The sequence below is a fragment of the Somniosus microcephalus genome, chromosome 23 (assembly GCF_052327205.1).
Source record: "Somniosus microcephalus isolate GS21.2 chromosome 23, FLI_Smic_1.0, whole genome shotgun sequence".
Taxonomy (NCBI): Eukaryota; Metazoa; Chordata; class Chondrichthyes; order Squaliformes; family Somniosidae; genus Somniosus; species Somniosus microcephalus.
The window spans coordinates 37,880,254-37,904,305 of NC_141009.1; the positions used below are offsets into that span (position 1 = coordinate 37,880,254).

General features: G+C 42.5%; 2 protein-coding genes across 6 annotated transcripts in view; one reads left to right on the plus strand and one right to left on the minus strand.

Annotated features, from left to right (window-relative positions):
* The window catches only part of dpp7 (dipeptidyl-peptidase 7), a 76,205-nt gene that overhangs the window by 7,484 nt on the left and 44,669 nt on the right, over positions 1–24,052 (minus strand). The window contains exons 8-9 of one of the 5 annotated variants that reach the window (XR_015073373.1): positions 16,472–16,710; positions 5,424–5,542 (exon numbers count right to left, since the gene is read on the minus strand). The exons of 1 other annotated variant lie outside the window; for it this stretch is intronic. Coding sequence is in view for 3 of the 4 variants with exons in the window: in XM_085965796.1 (XP_085821922.1) it covers positions 16,472–16,710 (239 nt within the window). In the remaining variant the exon portion in view is untranslated. Of the gene's footprint in view, positions 1–5,423; positions 5,543–16,471; positions 16,711–18,064; positions 19,660–24,052 lie in introns of those variants that run through there. 3 more of the 5 variants (XM_085965796.1, XM_085965797.1, XM_085965799.1) reach the window with 3 other exon arrangements.
* LOC147101831 (kelch-like protein 13) lies at positions 6,699–20,863 on the plus strand. Its single transcript, XM_085965809.1, has 4 exons — positions 6,699–8,621; positions 14,804–15,056; positions 17,879–18,039; positions 20,159–20,863. The coding sequence occupies exons 1-4, from the start codon at positions 7,575–7,577 to the stop codon at positions 20,522–20,524; spliced, it is 1,827 nt and encodes a 608-aa protein (XP_085821935.1). The 5' UTR covers positions 6,699–7,574; the 3' UTR covers positions 20,525–20,863.

Consider the following 24,052-nt stretch of genomic DNA (forward strand, 5'->3'; position numbering starts at 1 on the left):
TTAAGGGGGTATTATTAATCTAAAAAGGGAGGAATTGTCGTGTATGTGCCTTTAAGTCAGAACTACTTTTTACAGCTCCTGTATACTGTAGTACCGGCAGTAACCACACCGGTATATAAGCTGTGCGCATGCCTCTGTACTCCAGTCTAGAGATTGCCCTCCTCCAGTAAAGACCTGTTATTTGTTTATGTACAGCATCCGTGTAATTATTTATCCACTGAACTACGGATCTAACAACACCCAGCCTCTGCCCTGCTCTTAGTCACAGTATCTATGTGGCCGCTCCAGTTAAGTTTCTGGTTAACGGTAACACCCAGGATGATGTTGGTGGGGGATTTGGTGATGGTAACGCTGTTGAATGTCAAGGGGCGGTGGTTAGACCCTCACTTGTTGGAGGTAGTCATTGCCTGGCACTTGTGTGGTGTGAATGTTACTTGACACTTATCAGTCCAAGTCTGACTGGTGTCCAGATCTTGCTGCACCCAGATATGGACTGCTTTATTTTCTAAGGACTGGCAAATGGAACTGAACACAGAAAACATCAGTGAACATCCCCACTCTGACCTTATGATGGAGGGAAGGCCATTGATGAAGCAGCTGGAACATTGGAAGATGGTTGGGCCTAGGACACTACCCTGAGGAACTCCTGCACCAATGTCCTGGGGCTGAGATAACTGACCAACAACCACCTTCCTTTGTGCTAGGTATGACTCTACCCAGTAGAGTTCCCCACCCCCACATTCTCATTGACTTCAATTTTATTATGTCACACTCGATCAAATGCTGCCTTGATGTCAAGGGCCCTCACTCACCTCTGGAATGCAGCTCTTTTGTCCAATGAGGCCTGGAGCCGAGTGGTCCTGGCAGAACCCAAACTAAGCATCAGGGAGGAGGTTATTGGTGAGTTAGTGTGGCTCGGTGTCGACGACACCTTCCATCACTTTGCTGATGATTGAGAGTAGACTGATGGGGCGGTAATTGGCCAGGTTGGATTTGCCTGCTTTTTGTGGACAGGACATATCTGGGCAGTTTTCCACATTGTCAAATAGATGTCAGTGTTCTAACTGTACTGAAACAGCTTGACTAGAGGCGGGGCCCCATAGCCTTTGTTGCATCCAGTGCACGCAACCATTTCTTGATATCACTGAGTGAATCAAATTGGCTGAAGACGGGCTTCTGTGATGGGGGGAGCTTAGGAGGAGGCTGAGATGGATCATCTACTCCACTCGACCCTTCTGGCTGAGGATGGTTGCAAACGCTTCAGTCTTGTCTTTTGTATGTATGTGCTGGGCTCCCCCATCATTGAGGATGGGGATATTCAGGGAGTTGCCTCCTCCTGTTAGTTGTTTAATCATTCACCGCCATTCACAACTGGATGTGGCAGGACTGCAGCTTTGATCTGATCCATTGGTTGTGGGTTTGCTAAGCTCGGTCTATAGCATGCTGCTTCCACTGTTTAGCATGGATGTAGTCCAGTATTGCAGCTTCCCCAGGTTAGCACCTCCTCAGCAAGAAACCTCCTTGCCCCTGAAGCCATGAGACATCATAGAGCCCAGAGTCAATGTTAGAACGCCCAGGGCCACTCCCTCCTGATTATATATCACTGTGCCACCACCTCGGGTGGGTTTGTCCTGCCCTTTGGTCAGGACATACACAGGGATTTTGATGGAGGAAGATATGATTGAGAGTATGACTACATCAGGCTGTTGCTTGACTAGGTTATGGGACAGCAATTTTGGCACAAGTCCCCAGATGTTAGTGAGGAAGACCTTTGCAGGATCAACTGCGCTGGGTGTGCAGTGTCTGAAGCCGGTGCCAAAGTTGATGTCGGCTTTTATTGTTTTGACTGTTTTTGGTAGCGGTTTTGTACAAATGAGTGGCTTGCTACGTCATTTCAGAGGGCAGGTGAAAGAGTCAACCACCTTGCGGTGGGTCTGGAGTCACCTATAGGCAGGGCCAGGTAAGGATTGCAGAGTCCCTTCCCTAAAGGACATTGTTGTAAAAGCTCATCTGGTTCACTAATCAGATAGTTTCATTGTCACCATTTCTAATACTAGCTTTCTATTCCAGAATTTATTTAATTACCTGAATTTAAATTCCCCAGCAGCTGTGGTGGGATTTGAACTCTCTTCTCTGGATTATTAGACCAGACCTCTTATGAGTCCAGTAACATAACTGTTATGCTACCGTCTCCGTAAGCTGAGGCAGGGCGATGTCGGCTGATGTCATGGAGCAGATATGTGGTCTAAAGCTCAGCTCGGAGTACAATACAACACAAAGGTTCTCGATGGCTGTAACTGCTCCCATTCTGTTTGAATGCTGCTGATAAAGATGTGGCAATTTGTCACACCAACCTAATTTTCATGGAACAGAAAATACACCAGCACTCTTAATGATGACTAAAGTTGCTGCCAGCTCCAAGCATGTGGCTCACTGGGAGCCAGTGCTAACTTCAAACTTGCTGGATGCAGCAAGGTCAGACACCCTAGGATTCTTCCAACTCCACATTTAATCTGTTCAAAGACAGACCATGTAATTAACGTTCAAAAGAAAAAGTTACTGCCTAGGCTGACATTGAGCCAGCACCAGCAGCTTGGAGAGATACTAGAATGCTAAGAGCAGCCTAAGTCAAAGTGAAACAGAAAAGGAGATGAAGAGAGAGGGGAGGATCACCAAATACAGATTTGTTTTAGGGTGCAATGATACTATATCAATCTCACCTGTGTGCTCTCTAAATATCATAGAATTATCGTGCCTGCCCGCTCTTTGAAAGAGCTAGCGCATTAGTCCCACTCCCCTGGTCTTTCCCCATAGCTCGGTAATTTCCCCCTTCGAGTATTTATCCAATACCCTCTTGAACGTTATTATTGATTCTGCTTCCACCACCTTTTCAGGCAATGCAATCTAGATCAGGAAACAATTTCTCCTTATTTACTCTATCAAAACCCTTCATCATTTTGAACACCTCTATCATATCTCCCCTTAACCTTCTCTGCTCTAAAGAGAACAACCCCAATTTGTCTAGTCTCACCGTGTAACTGAAGTCCTTCATCCCTGGCACCCACTCTAAGGTCTTGACATCCTTCCTAAAAGTGTGGTGCCCAGAATTGGCCACAATACTTCAGCTGGGGCCTAACCAGTGTTTTATCAAGGTTTAGCATAACTTCCCAGAGATGTCGGGGAACATAGGGTCCAATGAGAGAGAGGAACTGAATGAAATCAGTATTTGTAGGGAAATTGACGGGCGATAAATGCCCAGGGCCTGATAATCTACATCCTAGGGTACTTAAGGAAGTGGCCCTAGAAATAGTAGATGCATTGCTGGTCATCTTCCAAAATTCTAGACTCTGGAACAGTTCCCATGGATTGGAGGGTAGCTTGTGTTTCTCCCACCTTTTTTGAACAGTGGGGTGAGAAAACGGGGAATTATAGACCGGTAAGCCTGACATCGGCAGAGGGGAAATTGCTAGAGTCCATTACAAAAGATGTAATAGCAGAGCACTTGGAAAAGTGACAGGATCGGACAAAGTCAAAACGGATTTACAAAAGGTAAATCGTGCTTGATTAATCTACTGGAACTTTTTGAGGATGGAACTGGTAGGATAGATAAGGAAGAACCAGTGGATGTGGTGTATTTGGGCTTTCGATAAGGTCCCGCATAAGAGATTAGCGTGCAAAGTTAAAGCACATGGGATTGGTGGGGGTAAGGTACTGACTTGGATAGAGAACTGGTTGGCAGACAGGAAGCAAAGAGTTGGAATAAACAGGTCTTTTTCCAAGTGGCAGGCATTGACTAGTGGAGTACCGCAAGGATCAGTGCTAGGACCCCAGCTATTCACAATATATATTAATGATCTAGACGAGGGAACTTGATGTAATATCTCCAAGTTTACAGACAACACAAAGCTGGGTGGGCGTGTGTGCTGTGAGGAGAATGTCGAGAAACTCCAGTATGATTTGGACAGGTTGGGTGATTGGGCAGATGCATTATAATGTGGATAAATGCGAGGTTATTCACTTTGGTGGCAAAAACAGGAAGGCAGATTATCTGAACGGCAATAGATTGGGAGAGGGGGAAGTGCAACGAGACCTGGGTGTCCTTGTGCACCAGTCGCTGAAGGTAAGCATGCAGGTGCAGCAGGCGGTTAAGAAGGCAAATGGTATGTTGGCATTCATAGCAAGAGGGTTTGAGTACAGGAGCAAGGATGTCTTGCTGCAGTTGTACAGGGCCTTGGTGAGACCGCACCGAGTATTGTGTGCAGTTTTGGTCGCCTTATCTGAGGAAGGATGTTCTTGCCATGGAGAGAGTGCAGCAAAGATTCAATAGACTGATACCTGGGATGGCAGTAATGACGTATTAGGAGAGATTGGGTCAATTGGGCTTATAGTCGCTGGAGTTTAGAAGAATGAGGGGGGATCTCATTGAAACTTATAAAATTCTAACGGGACTAGACAGACTAAATGCAGGAAGGATGTTCCCGATGGCGGGGGAGTCCAGAACCAGGGGTCACAGTCTAAAGATAAGGGGTAAGCTATTTAGGACAGAGATGAGGAGGAATTTCTTCACCCAGAGAGTGGTGAACCTGTGGAATTCTCTACCACAAAAGGCAGTTGAGGCCAATTCATTAAATATATTCAAGAAGGAGTTAGGTATATTTCTTAAGGCTAAAGGGATCAAGGGATATGGAGAGAAAGCAGGGACAGGGTACTGAGTTTGGATGATCAGCCATGATCTCATTAAATGGCAGAGCAGGCTCGAGGGGCCGAATGGCCTACTCCTGCTCCTATTTTCTATGTTGCCTTGTTTTTGTACTCTATGTCTCTATTAATAAAGCTAAGGATCCTGTGTGCCTTTTTAACAGCCTTCTCAACTTGTCCCGCCACCTTCAAAAACTTGTCTACATACACCTCCAGGACTCCTGGTTCCTGCACCCCCTTTAAAATTGTACCACTTATATTGCTTCTCATTCTTCCTTCCAAAAATGAATAAAGGAGGAGGCTCTAAAAGTCAATATAAAATTATTTTTGAGGAGCAGGCGTGGTTCGCTGGGCTCCATAAGAATGATGGCGGCAGCTGTCAGCCCGGGCTCTTCTGAGCCACACGATATTGTACCAACCCAAAGCCGGCGAGTTGCAGAGGGACACCAGTTTATAGGTTATTGAGGCCCAGGCCTCCCGCTGGAGGGATTGGGTAGGTGCACTGCCCTGGCCAGCTGCCCGAAAGTTAAAATCTACCCCTGAAGTCACTCATTGTGACAACATCATGAAAAGTGCCAACTGTACAATCTCCATCTGTTGGATGGCTAATAATTCACAGTGCAAGTTTCACTTCCATACGCCACATGAAATTGGGAAGAACACTCAAGATTGCTTAACAAAAGCTATATGCTAAGTTTCATAAATATGTAGCACAGTACTGGTACCTGAAAATCCCATGCTTGACTTGCAGCGCCCAAGCCACATCCTGTCGGATCGGCACAATGTATGTACTCAGTATAGATATCAAAGCATTTTTTTGTCCCGGTTGAATTATAAAATATACCTGTTAAACAGAGTATTAAAACGTTGAGAAACAATGAATCCAACATTAATCAGTGACATTTACTTCACTTACTATCCTCGTCAACTGACCATTTTATTTGTAATTGACAGCTCTGCCGATGTGCGAATCACCTGCGTCTCAATTCATAGTGACAGCTGACAACTCAGCTGGGTTTGAGTCATACAGCCATTTTCAAACAATGCTGATTATACTGTACAAGACCAGAAACTTGAGAAGCTTCAATCTAAATTAAGTTTTCAATTTCTAACCAATCCATCAGAAGTTTGCTTTGCAGATGAAAAATGTGGCAAATTAAATTACATCAGTGACTGTACTTAAGAATATGAAACTCCCTGAATTCCACACAATAATAAAAATCAGAGAATCCCATGTAATTTGACTGGCTCGATCACCACAAACTATAATGTAGTTGAAGAATGCATGAACAGTGCATGTTATAGTAGCTTTATCCTATACAATAGGAAATTCACTGTATTGCAATTACATTGTATTGCTAAAATGCTGCTGCATTCATTACATGTTAAAACTCCAAGTATCCAAGTTCTGAGCTGCATAGTTCTCAACATAGACTGCATAATGCATTTCAAATAATTGCCAGCTTTGCTAAGACAAGTCCAAAACCAAAGGGTAGTAAGCAGGTGGAGCCAGGGGAAAAACTTTAATAGTTGCATTAAGGCTATTGTTGAACTTCATTTTTCACTTTAGACCGTAATGATTTTGCAGCTACTGGAACAGTTCAAATGATCTGGTTTTGATACTTTACTGCAAACTCTAACAACGAAGAAAAAAAATGCCAAAAGCTGGACAAAGGGACAAAAACTGATTTTTGGTGCCCATTTTACATTAATAGTCTGCTCAAAAAACAGAAATTTGCAAATAAATGATCAAAATTAATATGTAAATTCAAACATTATGCACACAAGTGAGAGATTGGCAGAAATCCAAACAGATCTGTAAACTAGGATAATTTTGCATTCAGCCTGAAGATTAAATGAAACTTTTAAGGGACTGCAGTCCCTTTCTGGCAGCACGTCTATTAACAAACATTACCCTTTAACAAGTAGCAAGGATTCTTTCCACATGATACAAACTTCTTTTATTTACAAAAACATTCAATGAGTATTTTGACACCCATAAAATAACCTTTGGAACGTTGAATACAAATTGTGTTGGTCATATGACATTGTATACCTGAACGCTGCTGGCGTTTCATTTGTGGAGTTGAACATTTGGACATGTCCAGGCAAGTACTGCTGACATTTTAATACTTGACTGAGATAAAACACTGGTGGAACTAAGCAGCAAGTTAGAAAACATCCCACTGTGGTCACTATACTAAAAAGGTCAGTTTGACTAAGTAAGCATTGAACCTATGTTGTAGCACAGATAACCTAAGGACATTTAGTGTTATAATGCAGGACAACTGGCTGCTGGCAATCGTCAGGGACAAGAGAACTTAGTACTCGTATAATGATGCACTTTCATCACCTTTACTAGCCGAATATCTCCATAACTACAGACTAATGAAGCGGAAAGGAAACACAATATAAGCAAAGGATATCTTCCAAGGATTGCAGAACTTCAAGAGCCAGCAGCAGGACAATTGTAAGTTAAGCACTGCAGTTTATTGTAGTTTAGCATATGCTTTTAACAAAATGGTTAAACCAATCAGTTAAAAAGTACACCGAAAATAGTTAATCATTTATTCTTTGAAAGACTTGAGAACGACTTAACATCTAATGATTGTTGTTTGTAACTGGCACCCTCATGATCGATATTAGACAATCTTTGCAGACGTATGCAAGTCTGATCAGACCTTCATCATTGTGATTGAAGTGAGTGGTCACTACAGATGCCTTATCTTTAAAACACTGGAACTTTTGAACAATCAGTACACTATGGCATGATGATATAGTGTTTGTTTTCTACCAAGTAGGAGCTTCTTTTAACAAAAGAAACAATTGGAAGCAAACTTAGAAACCAGAAGAGATCGTTTTGCTATCTTAGAAAAATGTCTAGCAGTTTCCAAAACAGTGTGGAGCACCAACCACTTGTTTCAGACACCTATCCTTGCAGGTTGCTCGAAGGGCTCCTCAATTTGCGGATAAGGAACATTCTGTGCGACGTTATACTGGAGGCTGAAGGAGTCACCTTTCCAGCACACAAAGTCATTCTAGCGTCTGCGAGTAGCTATTTCAAATTATTACTAGAGAGCCAACATGACAAAGCTATTAAGTTAAATAATGTCAGTGCAAGAGGGCTCAAGCACGTGCTGGATTTTATTTATTCAAACAGACTAGATCTTACTTTAGATACTATTGAAGATGTATTAAAAGCAGCAGAGAGTTTGTTGGTCCGAGATGCAATCAAACTATGCTTTAGATTCCTCGAAGAACATCTCAGTCAGAGAAATTGTTTGGATATCTTTAAAATAACTCAAAAATTTGGACCCGAGGAGTTAAAACAAAAAGCATTTTTGTATCTGGGTCAGCACTACAAATACATACTAGAAAATCACCGCTATCTGGTGGAACTGGATAAAGCAGCTCTGTGCAAAATTCTAGAGAACAATGATATACAAGAGTACAGTGAACTGCAACTATTTAATTGTGCATCAATGTGGCTGCATCATGATAAGCACAGGCTGAAAGATGCTGCTGATGTTCTGAAAAGAATTCGATTCTGCCTCATTTCAGCGCCAGATTTACAGAAATATGTTCAAGAAATCTCAATTATGAAAGCTGATTCCCAGTGCTGCAAATACCTCCAGGAAGCACTTAGTTACCATTCTCGGCTATATGCTCAGCCCATGCTGTCGTCTGAACATACACGGATTCGGTCAAACTCTGAAAATATGTTGATCCTTGGAGGCCGGACAACAAATAACAATGTTTGCAGTGATATTTGGGTTGCAGATGAGACTGGCAGCTGTTGGAGAAAACTGGGAGAAATGCATGTTCCTTTGTACAATCACAGGGTAGTGGTTGTGAATAATTTTGTATTTGTTATAGGTGGGCAAAACAGATTTGATGCCACTGGAAACCAGCCATCAAATGAGGTACGTCCTTACAACCTGCATTAACAGTGACACCTTTTTTTTTTAATTTTTTTTTTTTTTTTAATTGCATACTTTCAGAAATTTGAAAGAGCTACTCCTCAACTTCTGGCTGCACTTCAGTCCCATGCTCAGGATATTTGGCCATGCACTGCGGAGAGGGGTGGGCAAATGAGAGGACCTCCTCGTGGGTCTGCTCCTGGGCCTGGCCAAGGTGGCCATCCACGTCTTATGTTGGACGCGGCCCGTGGGAGTGGTCGCCAATGTTCCCTATAAGCTGCGTGGCCCCGTGGCTTTCTGCCGGTGTCACGCAGCCCAGGACCGGCTTTTCCTGTTAGCATGCGAAAACCTGTGAATGGGCTGTGCACCCAAAAAAAAATTACGGGGAACATTGGTGGTCGCACTGGCTGCCTGCCTGTCTTGACCGCGCCTGGGTGGCCTTGGAGAAGGAGCACACGGTGCCCACTGTTACGCTTCGAGGCTTTCCACAACCGGTGAGGAACTGAAGTGCATAGTGGATAATAGTATTATTTAATTTGATACATTTCCTTTTTTTATGATTTGGGTTTTTATTAGTTATGCCCTCTAAAAGGGGAGACACTTTAAATATTTTGGATTGATGAAACTAGGACGACCCCGTCTCCTTACAGGTTGATTACAAGAGCCATACTTTGAGAAGGCTTTCTACAAGGTGCCACAAGGCTCATGACAAAGATCAGGGCACATGGAGTCAAGGGTCAAGTATCAGAATGGATTGAACGATGGCTAAAAAAAGAGTAGGATTTAAGGAAAGTTTCTCAGACTGGCAGAACGTGGGAAGTGGTGTCCCACAGGGATCAATGCTGTGCCCCCTGGTGTTTCTGGGCATAACATTCTACATAACTTGTACTGATTTGTCTCAGTTCAGTTGGAACGAATTTTCTTGGGCTAAAAAAGTTGTAAACTTGACAAATTAATTATTTTTGCATAATATCTTCTTCTTAGGCAGTCCCTCGGAACCGAGGATGACTTGCTTCCACATTAAAAATGAGTTCGCAGGTGACTGATGAGTCCAATGCAGGACCTACAGTCTCTGTCACAGGTGGGGCAGACGGTGGTTGAAGGGGTGGGTGGGTGGGGTGCTTGGGTTGACGTGCGCTCCTTCCGCTTTGCTTCCGCTTGCTCCCAGCGAAGAGACTCGAGGTGTTCGGCGCCTTCCCGGATGCTTCTCCTCCACTTTGAGCGGTCTTGGGCCAGGGATTCCCAGGTGTCGGTGGGGATGTTACACTTTTTCAAGGAGGCTTTAAGGGTGTCTGTGAAGCGTGTCCTCTGCCCACCTCGGGCTCTCTTGTCATGCCGGAGCTCCGAATAGAGCGCTTGTTTTGGGAGTCTATATATATATATTATACTCTACAGTGGTTGACACTGCCCTCGACCGTGTCCGTTCTATCTCCCGCACTTCTGCCCTCACCCCTGCCCCTCCCGGAACCACAATAGGGTTCCCCTCGTCCTCACCCTTCACCCCACCAGCCTCCACATTCAACGTATCATCCTCCACCATTTCCGCCACCTCCAGCGTGATCCCACCACCAAACGCATCTTCCCCTCACCTCCCCTTTCAGCATTCCGTAGGGACCACTCCCTCCACGACACCCTAGTCCACTCCTCTATTGCCCCCAACACCCCTTCCCCTTCGCCCAGCACCTTCCCGTGCAAACACAGGAGATGCAACACATGCCCTTATACCTCCCCACTGTCCACTGTCCAGGGCCCCAAACACCCCTTCCAAGAGCAACAGCGATTTACTTGTATTTCTTGCAATTTAGTATACTGTATTCGCTGCTCACGATGTGGTCTCTACACTGGGGAGACCAAACACAGATTGGGTGACCGCTTTGCGGAACACCTCCGTTCATTCCGTAAGGGGGACCCCATGCTTCAGGTTGCCTGTCACTTTAATTCGCTGCTCCACTCCCACTCTGACCTCACCGTCCTCGGCCTCTTGCATTGTTCCACGGAAGCTCAGCGTAAGCTCGAGGAACAGCACCTCATCTTTCGATTAGGCACTTTACAGCCTTCTGGACTCAACATAGAATTCAACAATTTCAGATCATAACCCCGGCCCCTATCATATATATATTTTTTATCCACACTTTTGTTCTGTTCTTCTCTCCCACATGGCAGCTGTCTTTCATTCTGCCAGCGCAATTTACACTTCATCTAGAGCCATCCTTTGTTTCTTAACCTGTCCCATTACCATCTCCTTTTGCCTTGAATCTCTCAATGTCTCTTAATCTCTCCGGCCGTCTATCCTATCACAGACCTTCCCTTTTGTTCTTTCATCCCCTCCCCCCTTTCCCAGCTTAAAAATCTGTTCCATTTCCTACTTTTTCCAGTTCTGATGAAAGGTCATCGACCTGAAACGTTAACTGTTTCTCTCTTCACAGATGCTGCCTGACCTGCTGAGTTTCTCCAGCATTTTCTGTTTTTATTTCAGATTTCCAACATCTGCAGTATTTTCTTTTTGTATATATTATAAATTGAGTATCAAGAGCAACCGAGATTTCAACATTTGCAATGCTGACCACAACTATTTTGCGATCTGTAGGGACTCAAGGGGTCAGCTTGCATACGCATGCTAAAGACACCCAGGTGTCGCCTCTCTGTAACCCTACTTGACTGAAAGCCACCCTGTTTTCCTGCTGCCAAAAACGCTATACCCAGCCCCGATTCCACCCTCTTTGGCTGCTCTCTCAAATTGAACTAGGCAGTGCACAACCCGTGTCCTTTCGGACTTTAAGCTCATCATCAAACCCTTTCTCTCATGCATGAGCAAACTTGTTTATTTTGATCTCCTCCACATTGCTGCCTCTGCTCTTGCCTCACCCCCACCACCATCCACACCTTTGTCCAAGCTCCACCCGATAGAAACCCAAGCTTGTCCAAAACGCCACACTTGTATCCTATCCTGCACCAAGTCCTGCTCTATTATCTTTACTAGCTCTCCATCTCCCAACACACTGAATTCAAAATTCTTAAGCTCATTTGCAGATCATTTCAGGGCCTTGCCTTTCTGTACCTCAATAACCTCTTCCAGCACCATGATCTCTACTCTTACAGTTTTGGCCTGCTTTGCATCTTTCTATCCCACCTTCAGCTGTCTTGGCTCTACAGTCTGGAATTCTGTGTCTAACCTTTCTTCATCCCACTTTCAAAACCTGCCTCCTTGACATTCAGCCACCTCCCCAAACTCTTCTGCTCAATATCAGCTATTGCCTCTGGACATTTTACTATGTTAAAGGAGTGGGCCTTTGGCGTAGCGGTAGCATCCCCGCCGCTGGGCCAGAAGGCGTAGGGTTTCAAACCCCGCTCCAGACAGTCCCGGCAAGTGGAGTCGGAGCTCTGGCTCTAAATTCTGGGTTGACATCCAGCGGGATACTTGCGTCCGTGGATGGCCCCCCCCCTCTCGTATGGGTTGTGGGAGCCCGTAAATCCCTCCCGCCATAGGACTAACCACCCTAATGGCTGGTATGAAGATGGTTACGGTCACGGAAGGAGCGTTAATCGCGGCCAGAAATCCTTCCACCACTTCATACAGTTCCCCAAAGGGAACAGTGTGAAGACACGTACGACGACGACTATGTTAAAGACACTATATAAATCTAAGTTCTTATTTGGTTTAGCCTTGCTTGTGAAGTCACTTACTGGAGCACATATTTGCTGACCTCCATTTGCTTCCGGCTCCAGAACTTAGAATGAGCAGATGTCACTACCAGGGCACACAAATTACAAAGTTCTTTGGTTTGCTTCCATTATGATAAATATTTTCAGTGATGCTACAAGAAACATTTATAAACAGCTTGGCATCTTTATAGCTTCAGATTTTTTTTAAAAATACAAAATTCTCTTTATAGGTATGGCCTACTGCAAGTTAAAAGACAATGACAGCTAGCCAGGCATTTCTTTAAAAATTGATTTAAAAAACCCTACTTTATTTTTCCCCCCCCATCTTACTTCACCCACAAATTTCTCCCTACACTCCCCCAAGAGTGATGGTTACAGGTGCTGGTTACCATCAGGTGCCATGCCCAAACTGTGTTGTTTCCTGTGTGAACACAGTGACAGCAGGCTTTAACCACGGAGGGTCCCACAGCTAAGTAGGATCTTGTGCTCACCAGACGTCCACACACGTATTTTCCAGCAGGGGTCATGAGGTTGTAATCAAGAACAGCTGATTTTTCCTTTGCCATTCACCTTAATATCTCTAACATTGCCTCAGCTGGGATCAACCAACACAGCACAGACTGAATGAACCAGAGTTTAGTCTATGTTGAGCTGATAACGGGACATTTTTGTGGCAACATAGAGCCCAACCGCCTACTTCTAAAAATTCTGGCCAACAAATCTAGTGATCACAAATTGTAGAACATTAATTTGAGGAGCCAGCGTGTGATCAGTCTCCCTGCAGAATTATAGGACAGTATCAGGAGTTCAGTACATTGCCAATGTTTGACATTGCTTTGTCTGAGTATTGATCGGGTACTAAAATACTATTGAAAGACAAAATTCATTGCAATCCAAGGATAGAAATATTTCTATATACTGGTAATGCCAAGAAAGAAAATAAAATCAGTGAGGCATTAAATTTATGTATAAGAGTCAACTTTGTGAAGTCAAATCAGTTTACTAATGTGAAGATATTCCAAATTACAGAACTTTTCACAAGAAATTATATTCATTTAGGTGTTGCTATGATATAGTGGCAGGGTCTGTATAAATATAAACTAGTTACACATGCATGCACCCATGTCATTATTTCAGTTATGCTTTTGCATCATATGTGGATTGCTACTTTATTACTGAAAGTTTAAGATTAATCGAAGAGATATTGCTTCAGTGCTAGACACAACTTAGCATTTGCTGGCAAATGTAATGCACAAACAGAATTTAACATTACATTTTCCAGGCAAAGTAAATGCTTGCTTAATTTTCACTATAAAAAAATTAAATGTTTCTAGAACATTAGAAGTGTTTAAAATAGTTTTTGCAAAATGTGATAATGCCTTTAAAGTTGGTCCTTTATGAATGATTAAAAAATAAACCTCAGGTACTGTAAAGCCTTGATTGCCATACTAATCTTCTATGCCAAAAAGCATGAAGCTATGGGATCACGCTGACACTTCCTGAAAATAGATTTGTTGATGTCAGCTGAGCCATCTACAGAGACTGATGAGAGGCAATGTAAAAGTTAGAAAACTCCCTATACTGCTACTTAGTAGCTGCTTCAAAATGTGATCCAGGCAGATGCTAGTTAACAGGTTATCTGTCAGCCCTCTCTCAAGTTTTTGAAATGATGTACAACACAAGGGTGGTGTTGGAGAAAGGGAGGAATGGCGGAAAATAAAAAAAGATATGTCCCCTGATTGCTCAGCAGGTTTACAGTTAGAAGCAGTGCTATACAGACCAGGAAAGCCACAGGTTTGATTCCTGTGTTGGATCAGCGGGGGCCATTTCAGTGACTACACAATAGCAAAATACTTCAGATTTCCAGCATCCGCAGTAACAGAAAATGCTGGATTCTCTCTCCACGGATGCTGCCTGGCCTGCTGAGTGTTTCCAGCATTTTCTGTTGTTACTTCAGTGACTACAACAACCCTGGTTAGGGAGAGGAACAAAAATATCAGGCAGGGTTCGTATTCCCGATTGCAATGCAGCAACCCCCACTGCAAAATGCACGTGGTGAGATTACGATTACGCACAGCTGTGATGTCTATCTGTGTTCAGATAACCTACCAAGGCTCACATATAAATATAGGCTACCTGGGCAAGGGATCAAAGGGTGACCATTGATTTGTTCCAGGGAATGGATTCATGTTTGTTGAAGAGAAAGCAAGAAAATTGGTGAGGAAAAAAAAACTCTAAACTTGTAAGTAACATGCAAACTCGATCAAAGGGGGTTAACAAAAAGCTGTGTAAATGAATCAGAAAATGTGAAAATGGCATACAAAGGATTCCAGTAAATTGCACACTACTTTGGTAGTGTCACATCATTTTCATAATAATTAACACTAATAGGCTAATTTTCTGTATCTGCTGCTTCTCTGCGCCAAGGCTCTGCGCCAGCATGGGCATTCAGAAAAATCAACTCAGTGCTAAAATTGTTCAGCCAATATATTGGTCACGTTTAGTTTTTTTTCTTTACCCAGGTTTTTCGGTTTGATCCAAGGAATAGCTCATGGCTTCAGGTTGCTGGCATGCTGGAAAGGCGCACGCGATTTCACGTGGATGCAGTTTTAGACCACATTATTTCTGTGGCTGGGGGGACACTTTTAGGGAACCTCACAAATACAGTGGAAGAATACAAGTCTGAAGACAACAAGTGGGAGTTTGTAACACCTTTCCCGGTGGCGGTGGCAGACCACACTGGGGCTGTACACAAAGGCATTCTGTACATTTCAGGTGAGGACAAAGGAGAGCGAAATAACAACTGCCTGTAATACTTGGAAGAGTGGTATTTCAGGATTATTCATCTCAAAGTGTTGAGGTTCTATGCAGACTTGTACCAGAGAAAATACTTCGTCTCACCCCCCACACCCTACTAATAAAATAAGCTGCAGTAAAAGAAACATTAATGGGAGAGGATATTTAGGGACACGAGTCATAGGACCACTTTTGCACACCTCCTAGCACAACAGCAGTACTGTGCAGGTTGCCTGCCAATACATGGTGCACTGCCTGAGATACGTCCGAGAAGGGAAAAGGAGGGAAGAAATAGAGAGGGAAAGAGAGACAGTAGGGTATAACCTGCAGAAAGTTAACTTCTAGCAGCAGTGTTACTAGAAGCAGTTAACTAGCCAAGAAATGCAATTGACTGCACCAGCTTTAAAAAATTCACTTCTATGGAAACCTGAATTCAAACATCAGTTATTGCAGTGAGAGCCCAAGTCTTCCAACTGCAAAAACAGAAGCTTTAGTGTAGTTACCCGACCCTCACAACTTTGATGAACTTTTAACAAACTAGTCATTACAGTTACCGTACTGCCTATATGGAGTTACTGTTTATAATCGCACACAGTAAAAGGGTTTTATATTGATACAGGAAACTTTGTTTTATCCGGAGGCGAACCGTCCAGCAAGCTCGAGCCACCGGCAAAAATCAGGAGCCGTTTTTTATTCTTTTCGTTTCTTTTTTTGAACAGTCAAGCTCTGCAATGTCTGTAGCTAAGCAACAGCTTCAGCTAGAGACGCTACAGAGACGCTTGCCAACTGTTTAGAGGCTGTTGCTAAGCAACAGGGTTTGTTGATTCATACGGAGATGAAAATCTCCGTATGTTTCAACATTAGCTCTGGAGTGTACGGCAGTTTTGAGGGAACGGCAGCAGCTCGGTCCCGTCGGTGCCGGATAGCACAAAGTTTCCTGTACCTACATTGGCTACCAGTTCAGCAACACCTAAAATTCGCATCCTGGTGTTCAAATCCCTCCATGGCCTTGCCCCTCTCTATATCTGTAACCTCCTCCAGCCCTACAACCCTTCGAGAACTCTGTGTTCCTCCAATTCTGGCCTCATGCATAGGCGATTTCCTTTGCCCCACCATTGGCAGCCGTGCCTTCAGCTGTCTCGGCTCCAAGCTCTGTAATAATACCCTCCCTAAACCCCTCTCTCCTCCTTTAAAACACTCTTTAAAACCTACCTCTTTGACCCACCTGTCCTAATATCTCATTGTGTGGCTCGGTGTCAAATTTTATCCGATAATGCTCCTGTGAAGCGCCTTGGAACATTTTAACTATGTTACAAAAGATGCTATATAAATGCTAATTGTTAAATCTCTTGTGGTGTTGTACAGTCAGTTGGAAAATATGGTCGCTCTCTTACCTGCCTCTGATGTCTTTGTGCTGCTGTTTCTCTTTGTATCAACCCTTCTGCTTCTGTCTCTTTACTGCTTTGCTCAGTTCTTTCTGCCGCTCTCCTTGCCTTGTGGGTCGGAATTGGTGGATGGTATGATGTGGCGTGGCAAGAATAGGAGCCTCCAATCGCTGATGGCTGCATTTGAGTGGGGGTTGTGGGAAAAATGTGGCCCTCATCGGTTCCTTTCCCACCCTCTCCCCCAGTCACTAGTGCAAGAAAATGGGAGCTTAACGCAAGCTTCAATAACAGTATCTTATCTTTCTCTTAGGCACCTTACAAGTTACAATCTGAATATTGACTTCAGTAACTTCAGACTTTAGGTATATCAACATTTTCAAAATGGTTTTAACTCTATAACTGACACCCAGGTTTTCCATATCTCCATTTCCTCAGGCCTCCCACGCCGTAGCTATTTACACATCCTTCTCTTTAATGTTTTAACATTTCTGTCCATTACTGGACTGAGGTAATCTGTTCCATCATTTAACTCATGACTCTCCTCTGGGTTTGTTGGTTTTAAATTTTAAATATATATTTTCCCTCTCCCCTTTATCTGATTGTATCAATAGGCTTGTCCCATCTTTTAGGTTTGAAGGGCCCACAACATTAACATGTGTACTCTTCACAGATGCTGACTGATCCGCTGTAAGTTTCCAGCATTTTGTGTTTCAGATTTCCAGCATCTGCAGTATTTTGTTTTTTGCTATAATTTCTCTCTCTTACACATTTTCTTTTAAAAACACTCAATATAAATTTTACCTCAGTAATCTTTGGAAATCTGTCTTCTTGTTCTCCAAAATTATATGAAGAAAACTACTGAGTAGAAATTGCTAGGAGTTAATAAAAAAATGTTCATTGGTAGAGCTGAATAAACAGTACTGATGTGTCCTTGGAAATTAGGTATACTGAACAAGTTCAGACTACACAAAACAAATTTAGCTCAGAGTCACAGCTTTGGGCAACAATAACAAGTTCAATACCAGGCTTTTGGAAGAAGTCAGAACAGTTCAGATTGAAGGTCATCTATTTTTCCACCCGCTTTCATTTTGGGACCTGCTCCTCAGCCTCTTCTAGTACTGCTTGTCAGTTCATTGCTAAAACAGTTACCCCTCGTGACTCACTTTTCCACATACTTGGCAGCACCTTGCCATTGTCCACCTAGAGAACTCATATGGGAAACTGCTGCATTACTCCCATTAAGATTTTCATACAGTGAATGAATCTGAATGATATACTGGATTACAATGTTTGAATCTAGATGTTCAGACAACAGTATATTCTGCAAGAACTATATGCATTCTTTTATTTCAAAACAGAGTATGTGCACTTTACAGCAGTATATATAATACTCAGCTACTTTCTCATGTCCATCAGGTGGATTCTCAGCAGGAAAAGCTCTAAAAGATCTGTACAGCTACCTCCCAAGACTACAACGATGGCTCATTAACCAATCCATGACATTTGCCCGGTGTGACCATGGAATGGCTACTATTGGAGACAAAATATTCTGTGTAGGAGGAAGAACTTTAAATTCAGTAAGAGGAATTTTAAATCTTCATGTTATTTTAAATTCAAACCTTTTGTTTTTAATGACAGATAAAAGTCAATTGGTCAATAGTGCGGTTAGAAATTTAATTACAATTCCTGTAGTGATACCAATACATTTTTTTTTTAAAGAGCATTTACCAACATATCAAGTAGCACCAACTTGATGAGAAGAAATTGGCAAGGAAATAAGCACTGCTCGTGGTTTACACAGCAATGATTACATTTTGAAACTGATTAAAATAGATGAAACTAGTAGAGAATGCATAATCAAGACCTGTGGGATTCAAATCACACCTGCAGGCCCGTTTATATTAAATATTAACTATTTAAAAATAAGACAAACACTCATCACAAACTATACTGTTGTGTGGATTATGAGCTGTTTCTGGTAACATCATAATGACACTTATTTGCGCAGTGCCATCTGGTTTCATTTATATCACATCCATAACATATAAAATTATACGAGATATTGTCATTACAAGTTGTATAAATTGGGCTTTTCACTATTCATCCACAGATTATTAAACTGTACCTTCCCTTTATTTTAGTAAAAGAGATTCTCAACAATAGCACAATTGTTTGGCAATATAAATTTAATGTTTTGCATTACACAATGACAGAAGGAAGTCAACTCATTCACTAAGTTTTCCAATCCAGTGAACACATACTAAAAGTGTGAGCCAATATAATAATCTCCATTTGTTTTCACAATATAATTTTATGTAGACCAGCATCTAAATGACTTGTGTGTTTGATGGAGACTATCGACGACTTGTGGTGTACAATACCAGCATGAGTTAAATGTTACAATAAAAAGCCTTGCATCTGTAGTAGCACACTATGGAGGCATGACACCTCAAAGGCATTGTCCTCAAAGCCACATAAAGTGGCTATAAAGGCAAAAAAGTTATTAGCTCAACTAACCACTTTGTTACGCTAACAATGCAGATTGACTCAAATATCCCAATGACTAAATCACAAACTACCAATCAACAACCAGCAATCAGTCTGTTCCTGGTTAGTGATGTGCTCTGATATTTTTACATCAAACTTCCAAATACATGTCTCTCGCACTGTGACGTGTTGCTCCTTTAAAGCACAACTAAACCCAGGTGGTTGTGTTATTTTTATTATATTACCATCACGTGTCATCTTTTGTCTAAATAATTTCTCTGACCAGCCTCTTTTCCCCCCAATTGCGGTCAGCCCCAGACCCTCCCCACCAAGGCTAATAACAACTTGCGTTTATATAATATTTTGGGTACAAACTCTCAAACAATTGTTTTAGCATGTAGCTTTACACTGTGTGAAAGAGGGATTTACTGAGAACACAGTTTTACCTCAATTATAACACTTCCATATAAATCATCATAGAATGATAATAATGCAGTTATCCAACATCAGCATCCTAATGAATACCAAGTTTTCCCAGCATCCTTAAATATCAAATCCACAGAACTTCTGTTCTCTACACGCAGCCCATAGTAACCGAGTTACCAAACTGGCAGATAACCAGGTGTGCCCAAGTACTCAAATGTTGGTCATGATCATCATTTCCTACAATGCTAGTTCTTTATCTCAGCTCAGCCAACTGGGGAGGTAATCTGAAGAAATGGGGACAGAATACATTTTAATAATGGATAAACAGAAAATTACAAATGTAATTATTAAATTGGTAACAGATTCTGCTGATGTGAACAGAAACAAACAAAGATAGTTTTGTTCTGTGAACTGCAGAAAAGACTTAAAATTCAGAAGTAAATTTTAATTTTCAAAAGAATTCTTTCTCCGAGCTGGACTCAAACCTAGGTACCAAGTAGAAAACACACAAAACGACTATTCTATGTACTAACGCAGCCCAGCCCAAGAATGCACATAAAAATTGGTGATCTACTTATTTTCAATCCACAGGCTTCTAAAGTAAATCGGCATACCACTATTTCCTAACACAAAATTACATAGGGATAGGTGCCTCAACAATTTATGCACCACTTTGCACTGTGAAAGGGAGGTGTAGGGAGGGGAACTGTTGATTACAAGTAAACAAATGTTGTGATGTTAGTTTTTTGCACTGTTTAACTGAAATTTATTAATTTCTACCAGTCAGGCGAGTGGTTGCACGTAAATGAAACAGAGTATTACGTCCCTGCAGCGGACCAGTGGACGACACTTAAGGTCTCGCCCTTCGACTGCTGTCAATTTAGCACTTCCGTGCACAATTCCAAACTGTACATCACGGGTGGGGGTTCGCTCCGTCAAATGGCCAAAAAGGATTGTGTTTTCATCTATGATCCAGAAGCCCGAAGGTGGGAGAGAGCAGGTGCCCTACCCCTGCCATTGATGGATCATGCTGCCTGCACGGTTAAACTTTCTGGAGAGGTTTTACACAAATTAAAGAGTGAGGAGAGTGTGCATCCACTTCTTGGTACAAAAAAAAGTTCCACCCTCAATCTATTTGTAACTGATTAGTATGGGATATACCCACAATATGTGCACATTTAAATAAAAATCAAAAATTAAACTACATGTGGTAAGGATTGCAAGGCTATAACCATGTAAAAAAGAGCTAGTGGCTTGGCTTTTGTCAACGACCGTTTGCGCTCATGTAAAGTTGAATATATGTACAAGTTACTTTATTAACATGTACTTTCTGAAAATCATGCTATAATCAAAATATTTTCCTAGTTAAAAATGATATTAACTGCGGTGAGATTTGTCAACGCATGACTACTATGGTCCTCATAGCTGATCTTATAGAAAGTGAACTCTCTTGAAACTCTAAAGAATACAAGTTGATTTTTCATTGTTTTAATGCCTCTGATAACATGTGTACACTGTTTGTTGAGCACCTTGCTGAGTTCATCCCAGGAAATAAAGATTTTCATCTTCATCAATTCCATCAGGGAAAGAATCAACAATGGAATGAATTGAAAGACAGTGTTTTTGTCATTTTGGCCTCGCCAATGTCAAGTGCCAATGATAAAACGTCATTCTCCCAGGTAAAAATCTTTATAGAATAATGGAATCTTAGCACAAGAGGCCATTCGGCCCATCGTGCCTGTGCCAGCTCTTTGAAAGAGCTGTCCAATTTAGGCCCACACCCCAGCATTTTCCACATAACCCTGAAAATTAGTCCTCTTCAAGTACATGTCCAATTGTCTTTTGCAAGTTCCTATGGAATATGATTCCACCACCCTTTCAGGAAGTGTGTTCCAGATCTTAACAACCCTCTGTGTGAAAAGATTTCTCCTCATTTTCCCTCTAGTTCTTTTGGCAACTATTTTAAATCTGTGACCTCTGATTACCAACCTACTTGCCAGAGGAAACAGTTTCTCCCTACTTGCTCTATCAAAAGCCCTCATAATTTTGAATACCTCTATTAGACCTCCCCTTAACCCTCTCTGATCTAAGGAAAACAATCCCAGCGTCTCCATTCTCTCCACATAACTGAAGTCCCTCATCCCTGGTGTCATGCTAGTAAACCTCCTCCGTACCCTCTCCAAGGCCTTGATATCCTTCCTAAAGTGTGGTGCCCAGAATTGTACCCAATACTCCAGCTGAGGCCTAACCAGAGATATGTAAATGTTTCGCATGACTTCCTTGTTTTTGTATTCAATGCCCCCATTTACAAAGCCACATATCCCATACACTTTCTTAACCGCCTTATCAACTGCTCTGCCACCTTCAAAGATTTGTGAATATGCACATCCAGGTCCCTCTGCTCTTGCACCCCCCTCAAAATAATACCATTTAGATTATACAAAAAGTAAATACTGCAGATGCTGGAAATCTGAAATAAAAACAGAAAATGCTGGAGAAACTCAGCAGGTTAGGCAGCATCTGTGAAGAAAGAAACAAAGCTAACGTTTCAGGTCGATGACCTTCCGTCAGAACTGGAAAAAAGCAGGAAATGGAACAGATTTTTAAGCAAATGTAGTGGCTCGGAAATGGGGGAGGGGATGAAAGAACAAAAGGGAAGGCCTGTGATAGGACAGAAGGCAGGAGAGGTTAAGAGACATTAAGAGATATTCAAGGCAAAAGGATATGGTAATAAGACAGGTTAAGAAACAAAGGATGGCTCTAGATGAAATGGCAGGGGGTTGGGAACTTGTGCAGGGAGACAGAGGAAAGGGAAGCAAGGATAGAAGCAAAAGACAGGAAGGAGAAAAGCAAAAGTGGAAGGCAGAGAAATCAAGGGTGTAAATCAAACATGGCCACAGTAAATAGTAATTCTAAAAGGTCTAAGAGTGTTAAAAAAACAAGCCTGAAGGCTTTGTCTCTTAATGCGAGGAGCATTCGTAATAAGGTGGATGAATTAGCTGCAGATATAGATGTAAACGGGTATGATATAATTGGGATTACGGAGACATGGCTCCAGGGTTACCAAGGCTGGGAATTCATCATCCAGGGGTATTCAATATTCAGGAAAGACAGGCAAAAAGGAAAAAGAGATGGGGTAGCATTGCTGGTTAAAGAGATTAACACAATAGCAAGGAAGGATAGTAGCTCGGATGATGTGGAATCTGTATGGGTAGAGCTAAGAAATACCATGGGGCAGAAAACGATAGTGGGAGTTGTATACAGACCCCCAAACAGTAATGCTGAGGTTGGGGATGGCATTAAACGGGAAATTAGAGACGCGTGCAATAAGGGCACAGCAGTTATCGTGGGTGACTTTAATCTACATATAGATTGGGCTAACCAAATTAGTAACAATACTTTGGAGGAGGAATTCCTGGAGTGTATACGGGATGGTTTCCTGGACCAATATGTCGAGGAACCAACTAGACATCAGGCCATCTTAGACTGGGTATTATGTAATGAAAAAGGATTAGTTAGCAATCTTGTTGTGCGAGGCCCCTTGGGGCAGAGCGATCATAATATGATCGAATTCTTCATTAAGATGGAGAGTGAAGTATTTGACTGAGAGACTAGGGTCCTGAATTTAAATAAAGGAAACTACGATGGTATGAGGCGCGAGTTGGCTAGGATGGATTGGGGAAGGTTACTTAAAGGGTTGACTGTGGATAGGCAATGGCAAACATTTAAAGATCGCATGGATGAACTACAGAATTTGTTCACAGAAATCACAGAAACCACACAGTGCAGATAGAGGCCATTTCGGCCCATCAAGCCTGCACCGACACATATCCCACCCGATCCCCGTAACCCCTACACCAACACATATCCCACCCTATCCTCGTAACCCCACATATTTAATCCCCCTAACACTAAGGGTCAATTTATCACAGCCAATCAACCTAACCCGCACATCTTTGGACTGTGGGAGGAAACCGGAGCACCCGGAGTAAACCCACGCAAACACGGGGAGAATGTGCAAACTCCACACAGACAGTCGCCCGAGGCCGGATTCGAACCCGGGTCCCTGGCGCTGTGAGGCAACAGTGCTAACCACTATGCCACCGTGCTGCCCATGTTCATCCCTGTTTGGCATAAAAATAAAACAAAAAAGGTGACTCAACATGGCTAACATAAGATCCAAGGAGAGGACATATAAATTGGCCAGAAAAAGCAACAAACCTGAGGACTGGGAGCAGTTCAGGATTCAGCAAAGGAGGACAAAGGGATTAATTAAGAGGGGGAAAATAGAGTATGAGAGTAAGCTTTCAGGGAACATGAAAACTGACTGTAAAAGCTTGTGAAGAGAAAACAATTGGTGAAGTCAAGCGTAGGTCCCTTGCAGTCAGAATCAGGGGAATTTATAATGGGGAACAAAGAAATGGCAGACAAATTAACTACATACTTTGGTTCTGTCTTCACAAAGGAGGACACAAATAACCTCCCAGAGACGTCGGGGAACATAGGATCTAACGAGGGAGGAACTGAATGAAATCAGTATTTGTAGGGAAATGGTGTTAGGGAAATTGACAGGATTGAAGGTCAATAAGGGCCTGATAATCTACATCCTAGGGTACTTAAGGAAGTGGCCCTAGAAATAGTAGATACATTGCTGGTCATCTTCCAAAATTCTATAGA

Excerpts from the sequence above, each read along its gene's own strand:
- LOC147101831 (XM_085965809.1), top strand. The coding sequence starts at position 7,575 with ATGTCTAGCAGTTTCCAAAACAGTGTGGAGCACCAACCACTTGTTTCA. Across the intron at positions 15,057-17,878 it reads AGGCATTCTGTACATTTCAG|GTGGATTCTCAGCAGGAAAA; the intron begins GTGAGGACAAAG and ends CATGTCCATCAG. Across the intron at positions 18,040-20,158 it reads GAGGAAGAACTTTAAATTCA|TCAGGCGAGTGGTTGCACGT; the intron begins GTAAGAGGAATT and ends AATTTCTACCAG.